The 20,613-nt window shown below is 41.5% G+C and overlaps 1 protein-coding gene across 11 annotated transcripts in view; it reads left to right on the plus strand.

The window, feature by feature from the left end:
• The window catches only part of LCLAT1 (lysocardiolipin acyltransferase 1), a 198,826-nt gene that overhangs the window by 160,067 nt on the left and 18,146 nt on the right, over nucleotides 1-20,613 (plus strand). Inside the window, exon 6 of one of the 11 annotated variants that reach the window (XM_037895596.2) lies at nucleotides 10,035-10,178. The exons of the other annotated variants lie outside the window; for them this stretch is intronic. Coding sequence (XP_037751524.1) covers nucleotides 10,035-10,042 — 8 coding nt within the window. The 3' untranslated portion in view covers nucleotides 10,043-10,178. Of the gene's footprint in view, nucleotides 1-10,034; nucleotides 10,179-20,613 lie in introns of those variants that run through there. 11 annotated transcript variants of the gene reach the window in all.

The raw sequence follows: 20,613 nt of genomic DNA on the forward strand, positions 1-20,613 counted from the left end.
TGCTTGAGATTGTCCAGTACTAATAATGTATAAAAAGGCATTTTCTCGCTCGTATGTAGTTTAAAAAAAAAAATTCATTTGCAAGTAATACTATCCATTCTTTTTTGGGGTATTATTTGATTTTTGTGTGTGTGTGGTAAGCTATGGAAACTGCCTGGAGTAATCAAATGTTCTGTTCTCTGGAACTGTTAATCCAGGCATCAAAACCACTTAAACTGAAATTAATAAGCAGGTAACAAACCATAAATTATACTGTTCAATAGACACTGTTCTGATCACAACACAGGAACACTTTTGATACAATCATCTATGTGGTTTGTGCACACCTCACAAACCTCACATGGTCGTTCTCAAGGAAAGGGAATACAGAGGAAATCGCTGTTTTTCTTGCTCTACCTGAACCGTTCAGTATATTCAGTAATTAGAGTTAAAATTCTTGCAAAGATTATCAACCAATGAGATTCTATAATATTTCAGCCCATCTGTACAAACAAAATTGCTGTGCTTGTAATAAACTCTGTGGAAGCAATGGACCCTTTTTATTTTACCTATCTGGCTGTATGACCCAAGCAAGCAGGTGCCTCTTCCAGTCAAAAATTGAATGATCCATGTATCTAACCAATCAAAAATCATCCTCAGAGGATCTTTGCAATCTTCTAAAAGTAAACTTTTATTTTTATTTACCTACTGGTTTTTTTTATAATTCTTATTCTGCTAGAGATTCAAGAAATCATATGATTTTATGCTAACCAGTATAGTTCATTTGTAAAGACGTGATGAGTTTGGACTCTTGAACAAATACGATACATTCTGTTATAGTGGAATATAAAAGGGAACAAATAGGTTTTTGAGAGTGAGTGAATGAGAGAGAACTTGTAAAAGGGCAATAAACTTTCTCCTTCTCTTCCAGTTTCAAAAAGCTAGCCACAATTTTCTGTTCTCCACTGAAACTTGTCATTCAAAGCCTCAGCCAGCAAGCTGTTTCCTTAAACCAGTTTCTTAAGTCAATTCAGCCATTTCAGTAGTTGATACAACTATAAGAAATATGTCTAATACAGTTTCCCATATATAGAAATGTATGGAGAGAAGAATGAAAAACTGCTTCCTCTGCTTAAACTTCTTGCTTCCTCTGGTCAGGAAGGCACTTAAATACCTGCTAACTTTAAACATGTGCTTAGCTGCCTTCTTGAATTAGGGCCTCTCTCTCTGTCTCTTCACCTTCCTTTCCAACTTGCTCACTTCTCTGAAGACAAAATTGACAGAATCCAACAGGTTCTCTTCAGCCTGTACTACTCTTCCTTTTCTATTCACTTCCTCTTCACTTTTGAGTTTAAATTGTCTCTCTAAACCAGTGGCTCTCAAACTTTTTCACTGGTGACCCCTTTCACACAGCAAGCCTCTGAGTGTGACCCCCCCTTATAAATTAAAAACACTTTTTAATATATTTAACACCATTATAAATGCTGGAGGCAAAGCAGGGTTTGGGTGGAGGCTGACCGCTCACGACCCCCCATGTAATAACCTTGCGACCTCCTGAGGGGTCTCGACCCCCCAATTTGAGAACCTCTGCTCTAAACTATCTGTAAGACCCAGTGCAAATTGTGATAACTTCTCTCTTTCCCCCTCCCACCCTCATCCCATTTAAATGTCCTTAATGCTTTGGGGTTGCACAGGCTTTGATTTCCAGTGCTGCCCAATTTACAGACTCAGATGCAGTTTCAGCATCTGGTTTTTCTTTTGAAACCTGTTTTTTGTGTTCAGCTCTTCCAGCTGTCACACGCTGGGTTCTTCAGGGAAGACTGTAGCTTTGAGGCTCTGGAACAAAGACTGTGAAAAATTTACCTGCTTTATGTAACTCACTTTGGCTCATCACCATTGAATTAGGAAGACTCCTGTCTCCTTTAAAACTGTTTGTGTATTCTTGGTGTCTTTCTTTTGTCCAACAGAGGTTTTCATATATTGAACTCCCCTAGCAACTTCTCCTATTATATTAAGGAATCTTGCAGGTGAGCAATATAGTTGAGACCAAAAAGACATTGTCGTTCCCAGCTTGACCACTTAAACATTCTGATATGGGGAAAACACATTGTTTTAAAGCAGTTAATGGCATAGTACAAAACCCCCTTTCTCCTTACCCTTTCCCAAACATCTTATAGTCCTCTTAAAATTAACCAACTTAAATACAAATCTGCCCACATAGATGACAAGTAAAGTTTTATTCGTTTCAAATTAGACCATATAAAAGGCCTAGTTCAAGGTCTAGGCACCGTGCTATCAGTTTAAAATACAGACCAGATTCTCAAAAACAAAATAGCAGCACACTGCCACTGCCACCCTCATAAAGCAAGTCAGCAAGAAAAACATTGTAGAAGAAAATTCCCCACTGTTCATATCCCCTCTTCCCCAAATGCCTGTGTAAAAAGATGGATTTTGCAGCCTACCCAGGAGGTCAACAGACTGGGGAACTGAATTTTGAAGCTGAGGACCCTTCACAGAGACTATCCTTCCAGCAGCTCTCTTAAGGTATGTCTACACTGCAGTCAAAACCAGCAGCTGGCTCAGGCTGTAGGGCTGTTTAACTGCAGTGTAGACTTTTGGGGTCAGGCTGTAGCCCAAGCTCTGGGACCCTCCCATCTCTCAGGGTCTTAAAGCCCAGGCTCCTGCCTGAGCCCAGAAGTCTACACTGCAGTTAAACAGCCCTGCATCCGGAGTCCCACAAGCCCAAGTCAGTCGGCACAGGTCGGCTGCAGGTGTCTAATCGCAGTGTAGATATGCCCTCGCCTAACAAAGGAGATCTTGCTCAGATGCTTCCACTGGTCTTAACTATGGCAGTATGCATCACAGAGACTGCCTCAGATAGGCTGGTCCCAAGCCACTTCTGGTTTTATAGGTCCTCACTGACATGTTAAAATCCACCCAAAAGCAAAAAAACAGCCAGTACAGATCCTGGAGCACTGGTGCCACAGATACATTATAAGGAACTTAAGAATACGGTGGGTTTTGTGTTCACTAACTTCAGTTTCCAAATTGATACAAGACCATGGTAGAGCCCATGGCAGCAGTCTAATCTAGAGATAACGAGGTATTGATCAGAGTAGCGGAGTCTGCATCTGAGAGCAAAGATTGCAATGTTTTGGCCGAACACTGATGGAAGAGGCACTTTCTGGTCACTGCTACTATTTGATCGTCCAGAAGTATGGAGGAATAAAAGCATTTATTAATTGAGAATCCCATATAATAGCTGCTAAATACCCAGCGGAGGCTACCAAACATACAAAGAGCCTGAACTCTTGCTGGAAAGACCATGAGAACTGAAGGTGTTTGAAAGAATGGCAAAGATCTGAATTGGTTCTTAATATCTCCAAACTGCTTCACCCATCACCAATTATAGCCCCACAACTGAGAGTTCTGCTTTTTTGTCTCAAAATAATTTTTCTTGTCTTCCTCCTATGTTTTTTGTTTTGTTTTGTTGGTTGGTTGGTTTTTTTGGCCTTAAAATGGATGTTAATATTCATGTATTGTCTGTTTTTATTCAATCTTACTTCTTCTGAGTTTACCAGTAGAGGCCTCCCACTGAAGATACCGTATATTGAAGGGTATCTCTCCAAGACAGAGGTTACCAAAAAGGGTGTGACTTCGCGGGGTAAATTTAGCGCGTGCACATCTTATTAAATTTATGACTCATAAAACATTCAACTTAATATTTCACAGAATGGCCAGCTGACCCTCATTTTGCTTGTGCTGATGGATGCCCTGAGCCTTTGCCAAATACTTTTGGAATTACGTTCTCTGGAAAATGTGTTATAGTCTATTAAAAACTGGAAAATGGCCTTTTCTCCTCTCTTCTCTCTTGCCCCTATCCCCAGCCATGTCCTTACTGACTTCTTGTCTCCTGATCATTAGGCAAAAGTGTTCCACCTCCTGTACTCCCCAATAGTACTTGGTATTTACATTTAGTAAAATGTTCTTTTTTAAAAAACTTGTCATTGAGTGTCACTTTAATAGTGGCTTAGCATAACATTATTTAGGACTGTAAACTGCTTAATAGCCTATTATTAAAACCACACTGGCTATAAGTTTGCCAGGATGTGTATGTTTGCAACATATGATCCTGCAGGATTCTTAACCATTTGTTTCCTGTTTATGGACTGAAGTATGCCATCAGTGGGAGGAGACCAGTTGGAGGCTGAGTAATGTCACCATTTTCGGCTGGAATTTGAATCATATCACATATATTAAACTTTGCCTCTTCAGCTTCTCTGTATCAACATTGTCTGGTTTGACGATTTAATACAGATCCATTTAGTATGGATTAAAGATTTGATTAGGAAATCATTTTTTAAAATTTTTCATTGCACGACTAAAAAAAAAAATGATGAGAAGGCTTTTCTGCCTGCTGATAGAATTTAAGAGTATGAATTTAAAAGCAATGGTTTAGGATTCTTTCCAGCTTTCCAGCAGTAAAGCTTGTTGAGAGACAATCAAGCCTGGCAAAAGATAGTATGCTTAACGTGTAACACTTTCAAAATTGCACAGCTAATTTGCAGTTGTAGTTACTATGATTGTACATGAAAATTCTGGGATTGTGCACACAAATAGCCAATAGTATCTAATTGACCCATTGTGCATGTAGTTACCCAAAATCCATACTTAACTACAGTAACTGCATAAGCAAATTATGTGTTAAATTATGATTGTATTTTTTCATATGTAACTATGTGCATCCATCCTCAAAAATCTAGCATAATATTTAAGAGAATAAGATTTACACAGTTCAATGCCTCTGCCATTAACTTTTGTCTCTGTATTGGTATACTTCAGGTTTTGCATTATTTGTGAATGACAGGAAAAACAGAGAAATGAAAGATGTAGTTTAAACAGTGCAAATGAAGAAGCAAGTAAAGCTTGTACACTGGAGCTGGGGGCATGATTTGCAGCTTGTGGAGATGTAATCATGCTACCTTTAATCTAGCTAGCTCACTAAAACTAACAAAAGTGAGGATTTGGTGGCAGGAGCTAGCAAAGCATGCCCCAGTGGCTGGGCAGGCTTGTACAGCCCGTGCTGGAAGCCTGCACCACAGTGGCCTCATTTTTAGTTTTAGTGAGCTAGATTAAAGCTTGTGCAGATAGGTCTAAAGGAGCTGAAAATTATATCCTTGGGTGTAGTGTAAACACAGTCTAAGTGGAAATAATATGGTGATCAAGACATTGGTGGCTGTCCATGTAAATGCATGACAGAGTTTCAAATTGCTCTTTTTCAAAAGTGGATATTTGGCTCATGCTATTGCTTTTTTCCTTAGGTGGTAGTTGAGAGCGCAGTTTTCCATTTCCAAGTATTCAAGTCATTTAATTTGATTTTATGTCAATAATAGTTTACAGGAACAATTATGAGGGTTTTAAAAGTATTCCTCAAGCATTGAGACCCCAGTCTAGCAACCAGGTCTGTGATTGGGGCTCTGCATAGATGTAGAGGGCCATTCATGTGCTTACTGACTCCAGGATCAGCGCATGGACAAGAGGAATCAGGTTTGGGTTTTATATAATTAACTTACTTTTAGTTTCATAGACACAGAATCATAGAAATGTAGGTCTGGAAGGAACCTCAAGAAATCATCAAGTCCAGCTCCCTTAGTAAACCTAGACCATCCTTGGCTGGTGTTTGTCCACCCTGTTCTTAAAAACCTCCAATGGTGGGGATCCCACAACCTCCCTTGGAAGCCTATTCCAGAGCTTAATTACCCTTATAGTTAGAAAGTTTCTCCTAGTATCTAACCTAAATCTCCCTTGCTGCAGATTTCTTGTCCTTGTTCTTGCAGTGGACATGGAGAACAATTGATTACAGTCCTCTTTATAACACCCCTTAATATCCAGTCTCCCCTCAGTCTTCTTTTCTCAAGACTAAACATGGCCAGTTTTTTAAACCTTTCCTCATAGGTCAGGTTTTCTGAACCTTTTATCATTTTTATTCTCCTCCTGACACTCTCCAGTTTGTCCACATCTTTCCCAAAGTGCAGCACCAAGAAATACACAGTACTCCAGCTGAGGCCTCACCAATGCCAAGTAGCGCGTGACACTTACCTCCTCTGTCTGACAACACGCCTCTTAACCCACCCCAGAACATTAGCCTTTTTTGCAACTGCATCACATTGTTTACTCCTTATGTGGTACACTAAATCACAGATCATGTTAGAGATTAATGATTGTAGTGAAACACTAGGATGACTGATAGCTGATAGTCTACATTTCAGAAATTATGGTAAGCGGTCCTGTAACATAACATCACAATTCGCAAGACTGCCTTTGAAAAAATAATCAGACTATAAACAGAAGCTAGTTTAACATTCCTAGCTTTCCCTGCCAACTGAAGGGCCAGGAATGAAAAGCCTGAAAAATTGCCCCACACAGAGATTTTTAAATCAAATAATATACAAAAATCAAACTGTGTTTGAGGCAAAGCACAATTTCTTCTTGGAGGGGACAACATAGCTCTGCCTTGGTTCAGCTCCTTCCAGGAAGCCCTGGTCTTTATTTCTTGTTCACCTAAAACTCCCTTTGACTTTAGTAGGAGTTTTGCTTGTATAAAGAGTGAAGACTCTGAAAGTTTACAAAAGGTGGTGTTTAGTCCATTTTACTTTCTCCCTAGGGGCTCTCAAATGCCGGATATTGCAGAATTTGAAATTATCACCCCTCTTGTTCGATGTACATGTAAGGATATTGGATTGCAAACCATTATGGACTGCAGTATCACTACTAATTGGATACCTCCCAGCCCTGTTTCCTTTTCATCCAACTCACACTCTCGTTTCTGTGCTTTCAGTGCTGAGATTTGGACGTGGATGGGAGCAAACTAGGTGTGATTGAATTTGCACAAAGCTAATGTGATGTTGTGGGGGCAAGAGGAGGGAATGCATCTGGAAGAATGGAATAGGATTGTGCCTACACCTTCAATTGGATTTGGGAAGGAATGCTGCTCTTTTTACTTATGGTCCGCAGCCTGGGGGGCTTCTTGCATCTTTCACTGCCCCTGGAAATGTAGCAGCAGTTGCTCTCAGTGCCGTCCTCTCCCCATGCATCTGTGGCTAGTCAGGAGTTTGTGACCTTCCTTCTCAGACATGGATTTTGCCATGTTTATTCATGTCTTTATCACCTCCTAGGCTGGAATAGTATAATATGTTCTCCTTGGAGCAGCTCTTGACAAGCCTCGAGAAGATTAAGCTGGTGCAGAATGCAGTGACATGCTTTGTATGTGAGTAACAGGCCTGATTTTTCAGAAAGATTGAGCCCCTGTGACTCCTAATGAAGTCACTGGGAGCAGCAGATGTCCAGCACCTCTGAAAATCAGGCCTTGTGAGCCAATGTCACTAATGGCCATCCTCTGCTCCAGCTATGTTGCTTGTTCCAGATATGATTCTAGATGATAAAATAGTAAAGAAAAAATGTTTCCCAACTCAAGATCCAGGTGCACTGTAGGAGAGAGCAAAGTTTTGCTCATCTCTCTGCACTTTATGTCCACCAGCACAGAGGCTACAAGCTGGAGCCTGGGTGCCCTGCCATAAAAAGACCAGGCTGCTCCCACATTTGCAGAATGCTAAACCTCTTTGGTGGGTGAAGGGGATCGTGTGAGAGTGTACTGGAAATGCTGAATCTAGTGGCACTGGAGACAGGACCCGATCACGAGGAACTGGTGATGGAGGGAAGAGAGCTTAATGGGTGGGTGGGATCCTGCCCTATGTTGCAGGAGGGGGAGAAAAGAGCTGGGAAGGGGGCTGACAGGAAATGATTGGGAGTCCAAGTGTTGTAAGCTAGTATTAAGCATGAGAAGGGGAGTCAGGAATCCTCTGCTCTGTCCACTAGCCACGTCCGCTGCCAGAGATCTGTAGTGAAGTACATAAATCCGTGATAAAGGGGACCATGTGTGGACAGCAGTATCATACTCCACAATAGTGAGTGTTTTTTTGGGCTTTGGGGCACTTCTGTGGGGTGAAAGCAACCACCAGCATTTTATTCTAAGAATGTAAATTTTTAAAACTGTATTTTCTGAAGTGGGACAAGACAGGTTTAAATAGTATATGGGTTTTTATTTACATCACACTTGAACAGATGTGAGATCCAGGACATAGCAAGCTCCCGAGTAGCCTCAGCTCTCTAATATGAGGACACCAGATATGAGGACTTCACATTCAAGCTTGTCCCATGGGCTGGATTGAAATCCATTGGTCAGATGGACTTATTTGCCTGTGTAAACAATCAGTAGTTTTACTAATACTGTAGCTGGCATCAGAAGGCCTTTAACTCCCAGCTGTTCCTCCTGACAGCTTACTCCAGATAGTCACTTCCCCTGATCCCTGGAATTTCTATCTCAGGGCCCAATGTGATTGTCACAAATTTCTTCCAAACTTTCTTTTTCAGCCTCGCTAATGAGATCTCTAGCTAGAGTTGGAGAATCCCAGAAACCCGACTGACATGTAGGAAAATCTCCCTTTACTGCATGGTATCAGACGTGGGAAGTTACTTCTGGCATTGTATTAATGTTGCTATGTTACCACGCTTGACATCCTTTAAATCTAATTATTGAATCCTAAAGTCCAGCTATGTGCTTTTGCCTCTGTCTCTAAAGAAGGGGAATGCAGATGTAGGTGCTAGCATTTCTCCAGTCTCCAGAGGCACAAGATACAGCAATTGCTGGCATAGGTGCTGACTCCGTGGCTGCTCCGGGGCTGGAGCACCCACAGGGAAAAATTGGTGGGTGCTCTGCACTGACCGGCAGCTCCCCGCCCCACCCCCCTCTGCTCCACCTCCTTCCCTGAGCGTGCCATCTGCCCACTTTTTTCCCCCTAGCTCCCAGCACTTGTGCCGCGAAACAGCTGTTTCGCGCGGCAAGCTCTGGGAGGGATGGGGGAGGAGCTGGAATGCTGCATGCCCGGGGAAGAGGTGGGGCTGGAGTGGGGATTTAGGGAAGGGATCCAATGGGGCAGGGAGGGGATGGAGTTGGGGCAAGGACTTTGGTTAAGGGGTTGGAATGGGGGTGGGGCAGGGAAAGGGTGGAGTCGGGGCGGGGCCAAGGGCGGGGGAGCGCGAGCATCCACCAGTGCCGAGGAAAGTTGGCGCTTATGGTCGCTGGTAGCTCTTGCCTGGAAGGCTGGTGTCCACGGAAGACCTGCAAGCAATCTGCTATAGGTGATGAACAGCAGCAGCTATAGCATACAGAGAAAGTCAGGGCTCACACAGGAAGCAATAGTTTTCTGTGAAATCCAATTTTTAAATCAGCAAAGAGCTGGTAAGAAGCTATGCTCAGTTCTCTGTATACCAGCTCTGTGAATGTACAACTCCCTATTCTGTAAAAGGGAAAAGGGAAAAGACTCCACATGTAGAATAGACTTTGCTGGCAATATCACCATTGCCATTCATCAGCACTACAGAGTGGAGATTAGAAAGGGCCTGGCATGGATGGGTGAATCAACTAACTTCCTTTACTTCTCTTATCATGCTCCGTTCTATAGTGCTGATTGGTTGTGGTAGCAGCTGCTGACTGCATGCCAGGACACCTCATGAAGTGAGAAATGATGACTGGGGGATTGGGACTGCATCATCATAGACCTGTAAAAGTGGGGATGGAGTGGGAATTAATTTTAAATTGATAGGTGGGAGGAAGTGGCCTGTAATGATTAAGCCTGTTTTGTGAGACTGAAGAATATGCTAGAGGGTGAAATAGTGTAAAATTTCTTCACTAGGTTTCACCCATATTCTTAAAGGTATCCACCAGCATCATTTACTTTGATGTCAACGTTGAAGTCTAATGCTTGGGAACAAATGTATTTATTCATCTCTATGAAGATAGAAAAGTAATAAAATGTTAAAGACATTTAAGAACAATGTGCTATGTATAGTATGCTGAGGTTATGTTGAAGCTGAGCACTTCAGAGTATCTGGTGGTTGTGCGTTTCCATCAGTCAATCCTAGTGTCTGACATACTTTCTGTGCCAAAAAAGTCATTTATACAGAGGCTAACTTGGATTTATGATTTCCCACTTCAGCTCTGTGACACCATCATTGGACCTAATCACATTAGCCACGCCATCAGGGGCTCGTTCACCTGCACATCTACCACTGTGATATATGCCATCATGTGCCAGCAATGCCCCTCTGCCATGTACATTGGCCAAACCGAACAGTCTCTACGCAAAAGAATAAATGGACACAAATCTGACAGGAATTATAACATTCAAAAATCGGTAGGAGAACACTTCAGCCTCTCTGGCCACTCAGTAAAAGATTTAAGGGTGGCAGTTTTTCAACAGAAAGTCTTCAAAAACAGACTCCCAACGAGAAACTGCTGAGCTTGAATTAATATGCAAATTAGATACCATTAAGTTGGGTTTGAATAGAGATTGGGAGTGGCTGGGTCATTACACATATTGAATCTATTTCCCAAAGTTAAGTATCCTCACACCTTCTTGTCAACTGTCTAAATGGGCCATCTTGACTAGCACTACAAAAGTTTTTTTTCTCCTGCTGATAATAGCTCATCTTAATTAATTAGCCTCTTACAGTTTGTATGGCAACTTCCACCTTCTCTGTATGTGTGTGTGTGTATATATATATATATATATATATCTTCTTACTATATGTTCCATTCTATGCATCCGATGAAGTGGGCTGTAGCCCACGAAAGCTTATGCTCAAATAAATTTGTTAGTCTGTAAGACCACAAGTCCTCCTGTTCTTTTTGAGGAGTGTTTCTCTGTATTGATACATGAATGAGCATATCTTGCAGTTAAGCCCCACATTGGGACTGCTGGAAACCAGAAGAGCTGCTGCTTTATCATTTTCCATAGCATACAATGACTTTGTTTACATGTTGAAAAATGTGTTGGAGGAAATAAGACTGAAGTCCCTTTTTTAACTTAAATATTTTAAAAAGGCTACTTACCAGCCTAGACATGTTTGCACACAGCAGTATCTTCTCATTTATATTCAATCATAGTCACAAAACAAGCCTAGCCTAGACTAGCTGAGGATATAAACTTCATTTTCATCTCATTAGGCCACCTGGAAGCAGCAATCAGTGAGTAGTCCTGACGTCAATGGTCTCTCTACTTCATTAAAATGTTAATTTCATGGCTTTAATTCCCTTTGTAAAACGTGCTGCTGCAGGACACTATATGCAGATTTATTTCTGAACCAGACAAATCTGCATGCCATATTCATTTTTATTGCCCTAGGTTTCCTTGATTGCTATATTGCTATTTTTAACCATTCCTGTTTTTACAAACTGCTGTAAAAGGATGTTTGTCAGACCAACAAAAATGTAAATATTTTTTAAACGGTGAGCCCTTTGAGAATTTATCAAGATTCATGAATTCAGAATGTCATACATCTAATGGTATTTGTGTTCCCCCTCACACACACACACTTAAAAAAAAAAAAAAAAAAAAAAGTGCTCAAAGAATGAGACAAGTAGTGTTACTGGCTAACCAGTTCAGACAACAATGGATCATTAAGGAAAAACGTGCTGTAAATCAAAGATCAACATAAGTCAACTTTTATGTCTGCATTTTTTTTAAAGAACCTATTGATGTCTGGACAGAATGGTGTCCTCAAACTCTCCATCAATTTTCAAATATCTCCTGACAACATATATCTTTCTCTCTGGCCACACTTAATTTCTTCCTCTGTTGCTTAACTCTGTAAAACATTTTCATTTCTATAGCATTTTTCAAATGTATAACTCATTGAACTAGCTCAGATGCTTCTGACAGAAGCAAGCTTCCAATGCTGGAGAGGAAAAGTAGCCACACTTCCTTCTGTCCTTCTCCCCATATCCCTCAATAATATGGAACACTTCTATATATTTTCAAAGTGGTGTACAAACAAATTCCTTTCAGTATATCAGTGATGTATCTAGATAAGTAGTATATTTTTATTAAAAATGGTAACATTGAGACAGAGAGATTATGTGCTTGTCCAAGACCACTTAGTGTCCGCGTAGCAGGGTGGAGCTCCTGCCTCTGCTGCATTAAAAAACCACTCCGAGACCTTGAGGTTCAGCAATCACTGGTGCAGTTTATTTACAGCATGCACTCCCACCACCTTCTCACCATATACAGCTTGGGTTATAGCCTTAAGGACTTCTCTGCTTCTGCATGCAGGAGGGAAGAGCTACTGCTCTCCTTGCACTCTCTGGCTTCCCCTCTTCCTTCCTTCCTCTGGGCCTGTATGTAGCCCCAGGCTAATTAGACTGGCAGCTGTTTCCCATTTGCCAATCAGGGGCAGATTTCTCTAGCCAGCTCCAATTTACGTCCCTTAATTAGAGCTGGCATGACAGAGGGCTGGCTCAAGAGTTCCTGCCCAGCACCCTGTCAAAGTCTGAAACAGGATTATAGGGGGGTTCTGGTTCCTGGTCTCTCATTTAGTCACCAGATGATTCTACTTCTCTTCTAGTTCTCTTTTAAGTAGCTGGCATAGGGGTATCTCCATTGGGGAGTGCCATATATTCGCTGCTTTAAGAAGCTGCCAAAATAGCCTTTAAGAGACAATACAGTGGCGAGTACAGGACCTACAGTAAAACTGTTGGACAGACCATTGCATGATCCCCTCCAAACTTTTGTTAGTAATTAGATTAGTGCATCTCAAGTCATCATCTAAACCAATCAGATGGCTCAATGTAAAGTGATTACAAGATGAAGCTAACGAGCACAACTCTCTAATGACATTACAGCAGCTTTGTCTGATCTTGCTGGCTTGACTACTAGTGCTAATGTAAATAGTGAGTGGGCGACTTTTCGCAACGTGGTATATTCTCACCACTTTGGGTACAGCAAAACGACGTCATTGAGATTGGTTTGACTAGAATGATCCAGAAATTCAACAGATACTCACTAAAAACGGTGAGATGCATTGTCCAATTCTTGTATCCTATGTCCCTGTCGGCACAGTTATGACAAATGACATCCAATCTAAGCCTAAAGACATGCAGGATCAGTGGTGAAATGCCACAGCAGATGAAATGTAGTGCTATGCTGACCATCATGAGACCAAAGATTTCTATGCCGCTTTAAAAGGCGTATATGGTATTACACATACCACTACTGTGCCTTTGAAGAGTGTGGATGACCTAACACTGATCGCTGACAAAGGAGAAATCCTTCAGAGGTGGTGACAGCATTTCAGTGATCTTTTGAATGTGTGGTCCAACATCACAGACAAGGCGCAAATAAGGTGATCAGTCAATGTGTAATGAGAACATGGACACAGCCTCATCCCTTAACAAAGTCAGCACTGCAGTGAGGGTCATGAAGAATTGCAAGGCCCCTAGATCTGATGGCATTCATGCAGAAATATTCAAGTATTATCAAATGATGTTAGTACAGATAAGAAGCTGACAAATCAGATCAACAAAGCCAGTTAATCATTTGACAGATTATCTGGCAAAGTCTGGTAGCAACATGGTATTAAGATTCAAACTAAGCTAAATATCTCTAAAGTGGTTGTGTTGTCCAACTTGTATATATGCAACAGGCATCACATTAAGCTTCTGGATAAGTTCCATGTACAACTTATTTTGTATCAAGTGTATCAGGATAAAGTTAACAGTAATGAGGTTCTGGAACACAGTCATGCCACAGGGGTTGAAGCCATGCTTAGCCGGGCTAGTCATTTACTGAGGATGGATGACACCAGAATTCCCAAGCAGTTGCTATATTGTGAACTGAAAGTGGGACGCCACATATGAGGCAGCGTTCAAGAAACGCTTGAAGAACACACTGAAGCCAAACTTGAAACAGTGCAACGTTGACAACTGAGAGTCATCAGCAACTGACAGCTCACACTGGCAAGCAATAGGCAACAATGGGGTGACAGAGTTTGAGATCACCCGCCATATGGATCTTCAGTCACAGAGACGGAGTTGTAAACAGAGGTAGGACTCAGCAGTCACAGATTAGAATCCCTTCCTCAGCATCAAGCTACCGAGGCGCTTCATGCAGAAAGGACTGCCACTCGTGCATCGGTCTTTTAGCCACAACCGTACTCGCAGGATATAAAACCATCATCAGCATCATCTCAGGTCACGAAGGATAACAACAACAAAAACTCGACAGCTTTGCAATTGTTATCAAAGCACTAGCTGCTTCGCAGGTCGGGGGAAGAGGTGAAATAATTGAGCAAAAAAAGTCTATCTAGAGTGTCACTAAATAAAAGATAAGACTTTTTATTTTGAAAGTCGGTGCAAACCCATGGACTCTTGCCAGCCTTATTCCATTTTGGGTTTACTGCCCACAAGGTCATTTCATCATGAACACTGTCATAATTCAATGTACTAGTCACTTGAAAATGCAAAAATGTGCCAGGGTTTTAGTCTTCTGATGGAATTATTCATTCATTACCACACTCGGTAAAAATAATGCTGTGAAGACCTCTCAAGTTCATAGCACTGGTATGCTAGAAAAATATTCCATTATCTAGTCTCTTTATGTGAGACGTCTGCTATTGCAGCAATGCGTATTCACCCCACTAAAGCTAGATGCTGATTAGATGGTATTTGACATACAATATATTCTAGAAACTGATCGAGAATTTCTGTCATTTTGGTATGAAGTCCCCTTAAACACACAGTACTATGATATTTGAACAGAAATTATTAGTGTGCTGAATGGATTTTGCTGTCAGCCTTGACATTTGAAAGGCCATTTTTAAGATCATATACCGTAGCTAAAGTTGCTGTAACCACTTATCTGTTTTTAACTCTAGTGATACTATTATGAGAGAAGAAAAATATTAGGAAGTCCCTCTTATATCTATTGCCTTTGCCCCACTTGCAGGTTTCAGATCACTCCAATATTACTTCGGTGAAAAAATAAAATCAAAACAATTACAGCTAATGTCAGTGACTTGAATGGGAGAGCAGATAAAAGTATTCTCTCAACCCTATGTCTCTTATTTTAGTGCCCCCCAAAACAGAGGGGACACATGTTGACAGGATTGTGGAGTTACTTTGCATTGCCGTTGCTCATGCAGAAAGTATCCTGAGGACTTCCCTTTCCAGCACTGTTAATTGGACATTTCTTCCCCCAGAACTAGATTAATTTTTTCACTTAGAAAAGTAGATCAAAGCAACCAAAGTTTCCACGGTTGCAATCTATCTGTTGCTAACCTGCAAAGGAACAGCAGAGCCTGCCTAGGCTAAGAGGGGAGCACTTGTGTTGTCCATGGCTGGTGAAGTCAGAGAGCTGGTCCTTGGCAGGCAACAGACAAGGCTTTCTCACACTAAGGGCAGGTGGTAGAATGGTGCCTCACGATCCTTATTACCCCAGGGAAGTGTCACATGTCCACTGGACATGTTTTTTTTTGGTAAAGCTAAATATATCTAGACAGTGGAAAACAATCCGACATCAACAGGATAGACTAGATAACTTAAACAGGACGTTTCCATCTCAAATTTCTATGAACTAAATTGAATCAAAGCCCAAATTGATTTCACCTATAGTTAAGGCCCTACTTTAATCGCAGAATGATTGTCAAATAATTGCGGCTGAGTTGAGAACAAGATGTGGAAAATAATGGAAAGTAATAATGGACTTTTATTGTCTGTAATTGGCGGTAATTTGGTAAAGCCAGAGAAGACCTGTGTTGTAAGAAAAATTTGCTGGAATAATATAAACACTCAAGTATTATGGGATGCCTGCTAAATTTTTTGTTTGTTTGTTTTTTTGGATAACCAGACATTTTGTTGTAACTATATTACAGTCATTAATGTGTGGGGCTGACAGCAGGATCCACACCACTGTCAGCTCAGATAAATGGGGTTCTACAGTACTAATGGGAAAAAAGTGTGTCTTGCAAACCTCAAAATGTATGCAAAATTGTGGACTGTGCAAAGTAAGCTAATTAAAGTCAAAGTTGTGATGGAAGCCTAATATTGCGGGATCCGCAATATTGCAAATTAAGTAGGGCCTTACTCTCACAGTAATTTAGGGGTTTTATATATGTGTATACTATATATATTTGCTATTGTGTGAAAAATCTATGATAAACATGTTGCTATTAACTACCTTTAGAGCTGTGGGGTCCCAAGCCAGGTAGGCTACAATGCCCCATCTGGACTCAGAAAGATGTGAGTTTATAGCAGGTGTTTTCATTAAACACAGTGAAGTTTTTTTGAATTCTGTTCGAAGATGACTCGGGAACAGTAGTACCCAAAATTTTCCCAAGTGAATCTAGCTTGGCTAGAGCCTGAAGTCATCAACTAATTTTCATTAAAATGAAGCAGATAGCACCACCCACATCTTTAACATGGAGGGGACAGTCCAAAGATTGTAAGACCTGACAGGGAATGATTCTATTTGATCTGAACAACCTGACCCACTTGGTTCAAGAGGGAGCACTGTGTACTGGGACAAATAGTCTCTCTAAGCCTTGCCACTTCTCTTCTAATAATGAGGCCATACTAAGAGATGTATATTTAGCCCAGGGCCTGCTCTTTGGCCACCGCTGAAATAGAGGCTCATTCTTTCCTTTCCAGATGGGCAGTCTGACAGTGTCAGTTTTGAAAACAAAGGAAGATTGAGGCCCAGAAATTAACCTCTGTCTGGTAAAGATATAACCATTTAGGCACTCTCAGCAGGCTTCAGTTGTTTTAATTTAAAGGAACTGCTGAGTGCAACGTTGCGTTAGAACACACCAAAGACAGATTTTTTTTTTTCTACACAGACAGACTTTTCCACTGCTGTTTGTATAAACTGCTTATGATCACGCATTCACATATTTGGTAGCAATGCCAACTGCCTGATATTTTCATGGGTCCTATGAATTGCAGCATTCTACCCCCCACTCAGTTCCTTGCTTTCTCAGGACAGGTTTCTTGCAGCTCAGGATTTCTGACAGAGCTAGAAATAATGCATCAGTTCTGGCATCTTGATGCAACCAGTGGTGAGCTGGAGCTCGTTCGCGTGAACCGGTTGTTAAATTTTGAAGCCGGTTTAGAACCGGTTGTTAAAGGGGTGGGCAAACTCCGGCCCGCGGGCCATATCCGGCCCACGGGACCGTCCTGTCCAGCTCGCCTGAGCTCTCACCCAGGGAGGCTCCCCTGAGAATCCCTTTTTAATTTTTACTCACCCAGCGGCACTCCGGGTCTTTGGCGGCGGGTCCTTCAGTGCCGCCAAAGACCCGGAGCGACTGAAGGAACCAGTTCTTCAGCTTTTGGCAGCTCACCACTGGATGCAGCTATTGGTAGTCTGAGCTGCAAGCACTGGCGTGCAGTTCTGACTGCCGCCAGCAGGGGAAGCTAACCCTTGCCAGATCCTGCGGCGCCTCTGCCCTGGCTGAACATGGGGGAAGCTGCAAAGGCAGCTCCTTCACTCCCCACATAGTGCTGTACTGGGGTGGGAGAGGAGCGAAGGCAAGTAGTGGGGAGGGGGTTCAGAGTAGGAACCCAGGAGCAAGCCCCTTCCTTTCTAGCCCAAATGTGCTCTTCTCACATCTTGCACTATCATTAGGCTCATAATATCCACTATGAGAGGGAGCAGGGACAGTAGCCTGGGTGGGGACGAAGAGAGCTGAGCAGAGGAGGAGACAGAGTCCATTGGAGGGAAGGGGCTCAGCAGGGCAAGGCCTAGGGGACAGAACCAGGGCATGGGGCAGCGCCCTGTGGAAAGAACAGCTTGAAAGTCCTCGGGGCAGGCGCAGGGTGGGGCGTTGGTGACATGCCCAGGGGGACACAGGAAGGTGCTGGGGAAAAGTCCTTCCAATCAGTCAGAAGGGAAAGGGGGGTGGATGTTTTCCTGTGTGTGTGTTGTATATTTCAGATTGCGTCCCCTGGGATGCATGCGCACACACAAAGGAGCAATTACCCAGAGAGTTAAAAAATCAGAAAAGACCCCGAAAAATTCATTTAAAAATAAATCATGATTTTTAAGCCAATTTCCTGAGTTTTGTGGGGGATCTCTTTCATGACTTTTAAATTTGCTGGATTGGCAGCACTGCATGTGGGCGAGAATTCACTTGGTAGTAGAAACTTAAGGTGGACTGGGGATTTTTGTTTGATTTCCTAATGCTGGTGCTTTTTAGAGTTTATGGAAATAAAACCAGGACACACTACAATAAACTCCTTAATCTGAACTCATGACCCTGAATAGCATATTTCCATGTGGTGATCAAACTGGTAAGGACTATTGTGCCGATAGTTAAAGATTGTGGCCAGGAACTGAACTTTGCATTCAGTTAAAAACAGAAACAGCAGAAGTTAAAAACATAAAATACCTACCAACCATCCTATCAGCTTTGGATTTATATTTAAAAGTAGCTCTAGGCCCAAAATTAAGACTTGATTTTAAAAATTGTTTTATAAAATTTAATCTGAATAGCAATGTCTTCATTTACTTCTTAAAGTGCAATTCTCTGAAAAGTGATTCTGTAAAAATAGCATTGTGGTGCTCTAGGTCTATGACTCCCTATCAAATATGCTGTGTATACATGTAAAACTGTTTCTTCCCACTCCCTTTACCCTCCAAACTACTAGTCGTGCAAACTCAGCCAGTGATCAGAGAGTTAAGCTGGGTTCTTTCCTTCTTGTGCATCATCACCAGTAATTAAAATTCTACATTCCAAAAGGTGCCCTCAATTACACCTTTGGAAACTTTGTCTTCAGTGAGTTTGCAAAAATGAAATTGAGTCCACCTTTGGCTCTTCAATTGCTACTTAGTTAACAACTGTGTGCATGAACCAAAATAGAAACTAGCTCATCCTGCATAGATATTTAGGCTCTGTTGTGCCAATAGGAATGAAAAGTAAAAAATATTTGTCACTGTGGACAACAGTTAAAATTTTGAATATGCACAGGAATCCAGATATATATGTTGAATAAGTTTCATTTTTGCATAGCGCCTTTTCAGAATAGAAGCTTATTTCAGTGTTTGTGTCTGTAACATGTGGATTTCCACCATGCTGGGGGAATCCTAAGGCAGCTGTATCCTCTAGGTTTATAGCTGGTTTACACCTGTGGACAAGCACAAAGCAGCTGGAGTGGGGGGCCCTACTTTTTAGTAAGGAAAATGAATGTATAGCCACTGCCTCTTTTAAGGTTTAAAAAAATATACCTGTAGGATTAGCAGTGCCCTGTTTAACAGAAATAACGGGGCGGGGGGAAAGAGAACCTTTAGCACCAGACGGTATTCATTTTAGAAGCTCCAATTTGTCAGACTTGTTTTCTTTTTCTTTTTTGTGTTGCATTTTGTTTTACTTTCCCTAATGAGTCTAGTGAAAAGCAATTGTACTAAATAAATCATGTGCCTACAAAGCAATATATCACAATTAGGATTCCATTATAGTTTAATTAGCCATTCCATTATTAAATTGATGTCTTCGGCTTCCTCCAGGTCTCGGGCTAATCTTGAAACAAATTCTTCTTTGTGGACAAATATTAGTCAGTCATAATGAAAGAGTATTCATCGTAACTGAGGCTTTTCATTAAATGCTTTTCTGATTAAGATGGCTCCCCAAGTATCAGACTGATTGAAAGAATTTAGTAAGATTTGTGCACTCATGTATAGTGATCTGGTAGAAATTGTTTTAGCACCAGAGGATTAAGGACAAGATCATCTCTCCGTCCATCCTGTCATGGACCTAACTATCCTTTATCTGCAATGTTATATAAACTGTACTCCATGTCACTCTATATTGTCAGGCAAGTGTACCATATACCTAGTCAGTCAATCATCAGAAAGAAAGGCATATATGGAGTAGTAATGATGGCTATTGGAAAATCGGGAGGGGAGGGGGGAGTGTGTTGACATTAACATATCTTTATAGAGTTCAGTGTTAAGTGATTTTAGAGGATCTGTTTTGTTGACTAGTTCAGCACCAGAAGTTTGTGAGTTAATTGAAGCTCAAGTGCTTCATCTGCCTAAAACTGATTTAATTCAGGGAGATACATAGATAAGCCTGTTTGTGTGTAAATGCAGCTCAGCTGGGAACTCAAGCTAGTAAACAGACGTGCTTATTTAGAGGCACTTCTAGTGGAAGAGTATGGAATGTGTTCAGAACAAAATGCTTGTACTGCATTTAAAAGAAGGAAGGGCAAAAAGATGACCTGTTTTTAATATACATACATACATTCAGAGAGCGAGAGAGATAGAGAGAGATGTTATAAGCCTGTGATTGATCAGATACCAAAATTATGCTCTGTGTTTTCATAATTATGGGTGCTGTTCTGCATTCTTCTCACTGCGTATGCTGAAATGAAAGCAAGGCCACTGTGGCCAAGAATGGGAATTAGAGAAAATTGGTGAGGCATGAAATTCAACAGATTAGCTCAGGACATTGTTGGAGACAGTCAGTGTGAACATTTGAGGTAGCTGCTAGCATCTTTTCACATCTACTTCTTTTTCAGCGGTTCACATGTTTGTTTTTGACTCAGTATCAGCTATATTTTTAACATTGGACCTCTCTGCATCTGAAAGTGTTTTTTGCTGCTGCTTATGTATGCCAAATGCAATGCCACTGTAGACATCCTCTAGCCAAGTGATACTCAGACTGAGGCTCGCAAGATGCAAGTGGCTCCCTAATGTGTCTCCTGAAGCTCTTTGCAGCACTTGCTTTCAGAACACTGTGTGATTTAAT

Source organism: Chelonia mydas, chromosome 3 (assembly GCF_015237465.2).
Source record: "Chelonia mydas isolate rCheMyd1 chromosome 3, rCheMyd1.pri.v2, whole genome shotgun sequence".
NCBI classification, from domain to species: domain Eukaryota; kingdom Metazoa; phylum Chordata; order Testudines; family Cheloniidae; genus Chelonia; species Chelonia mydas.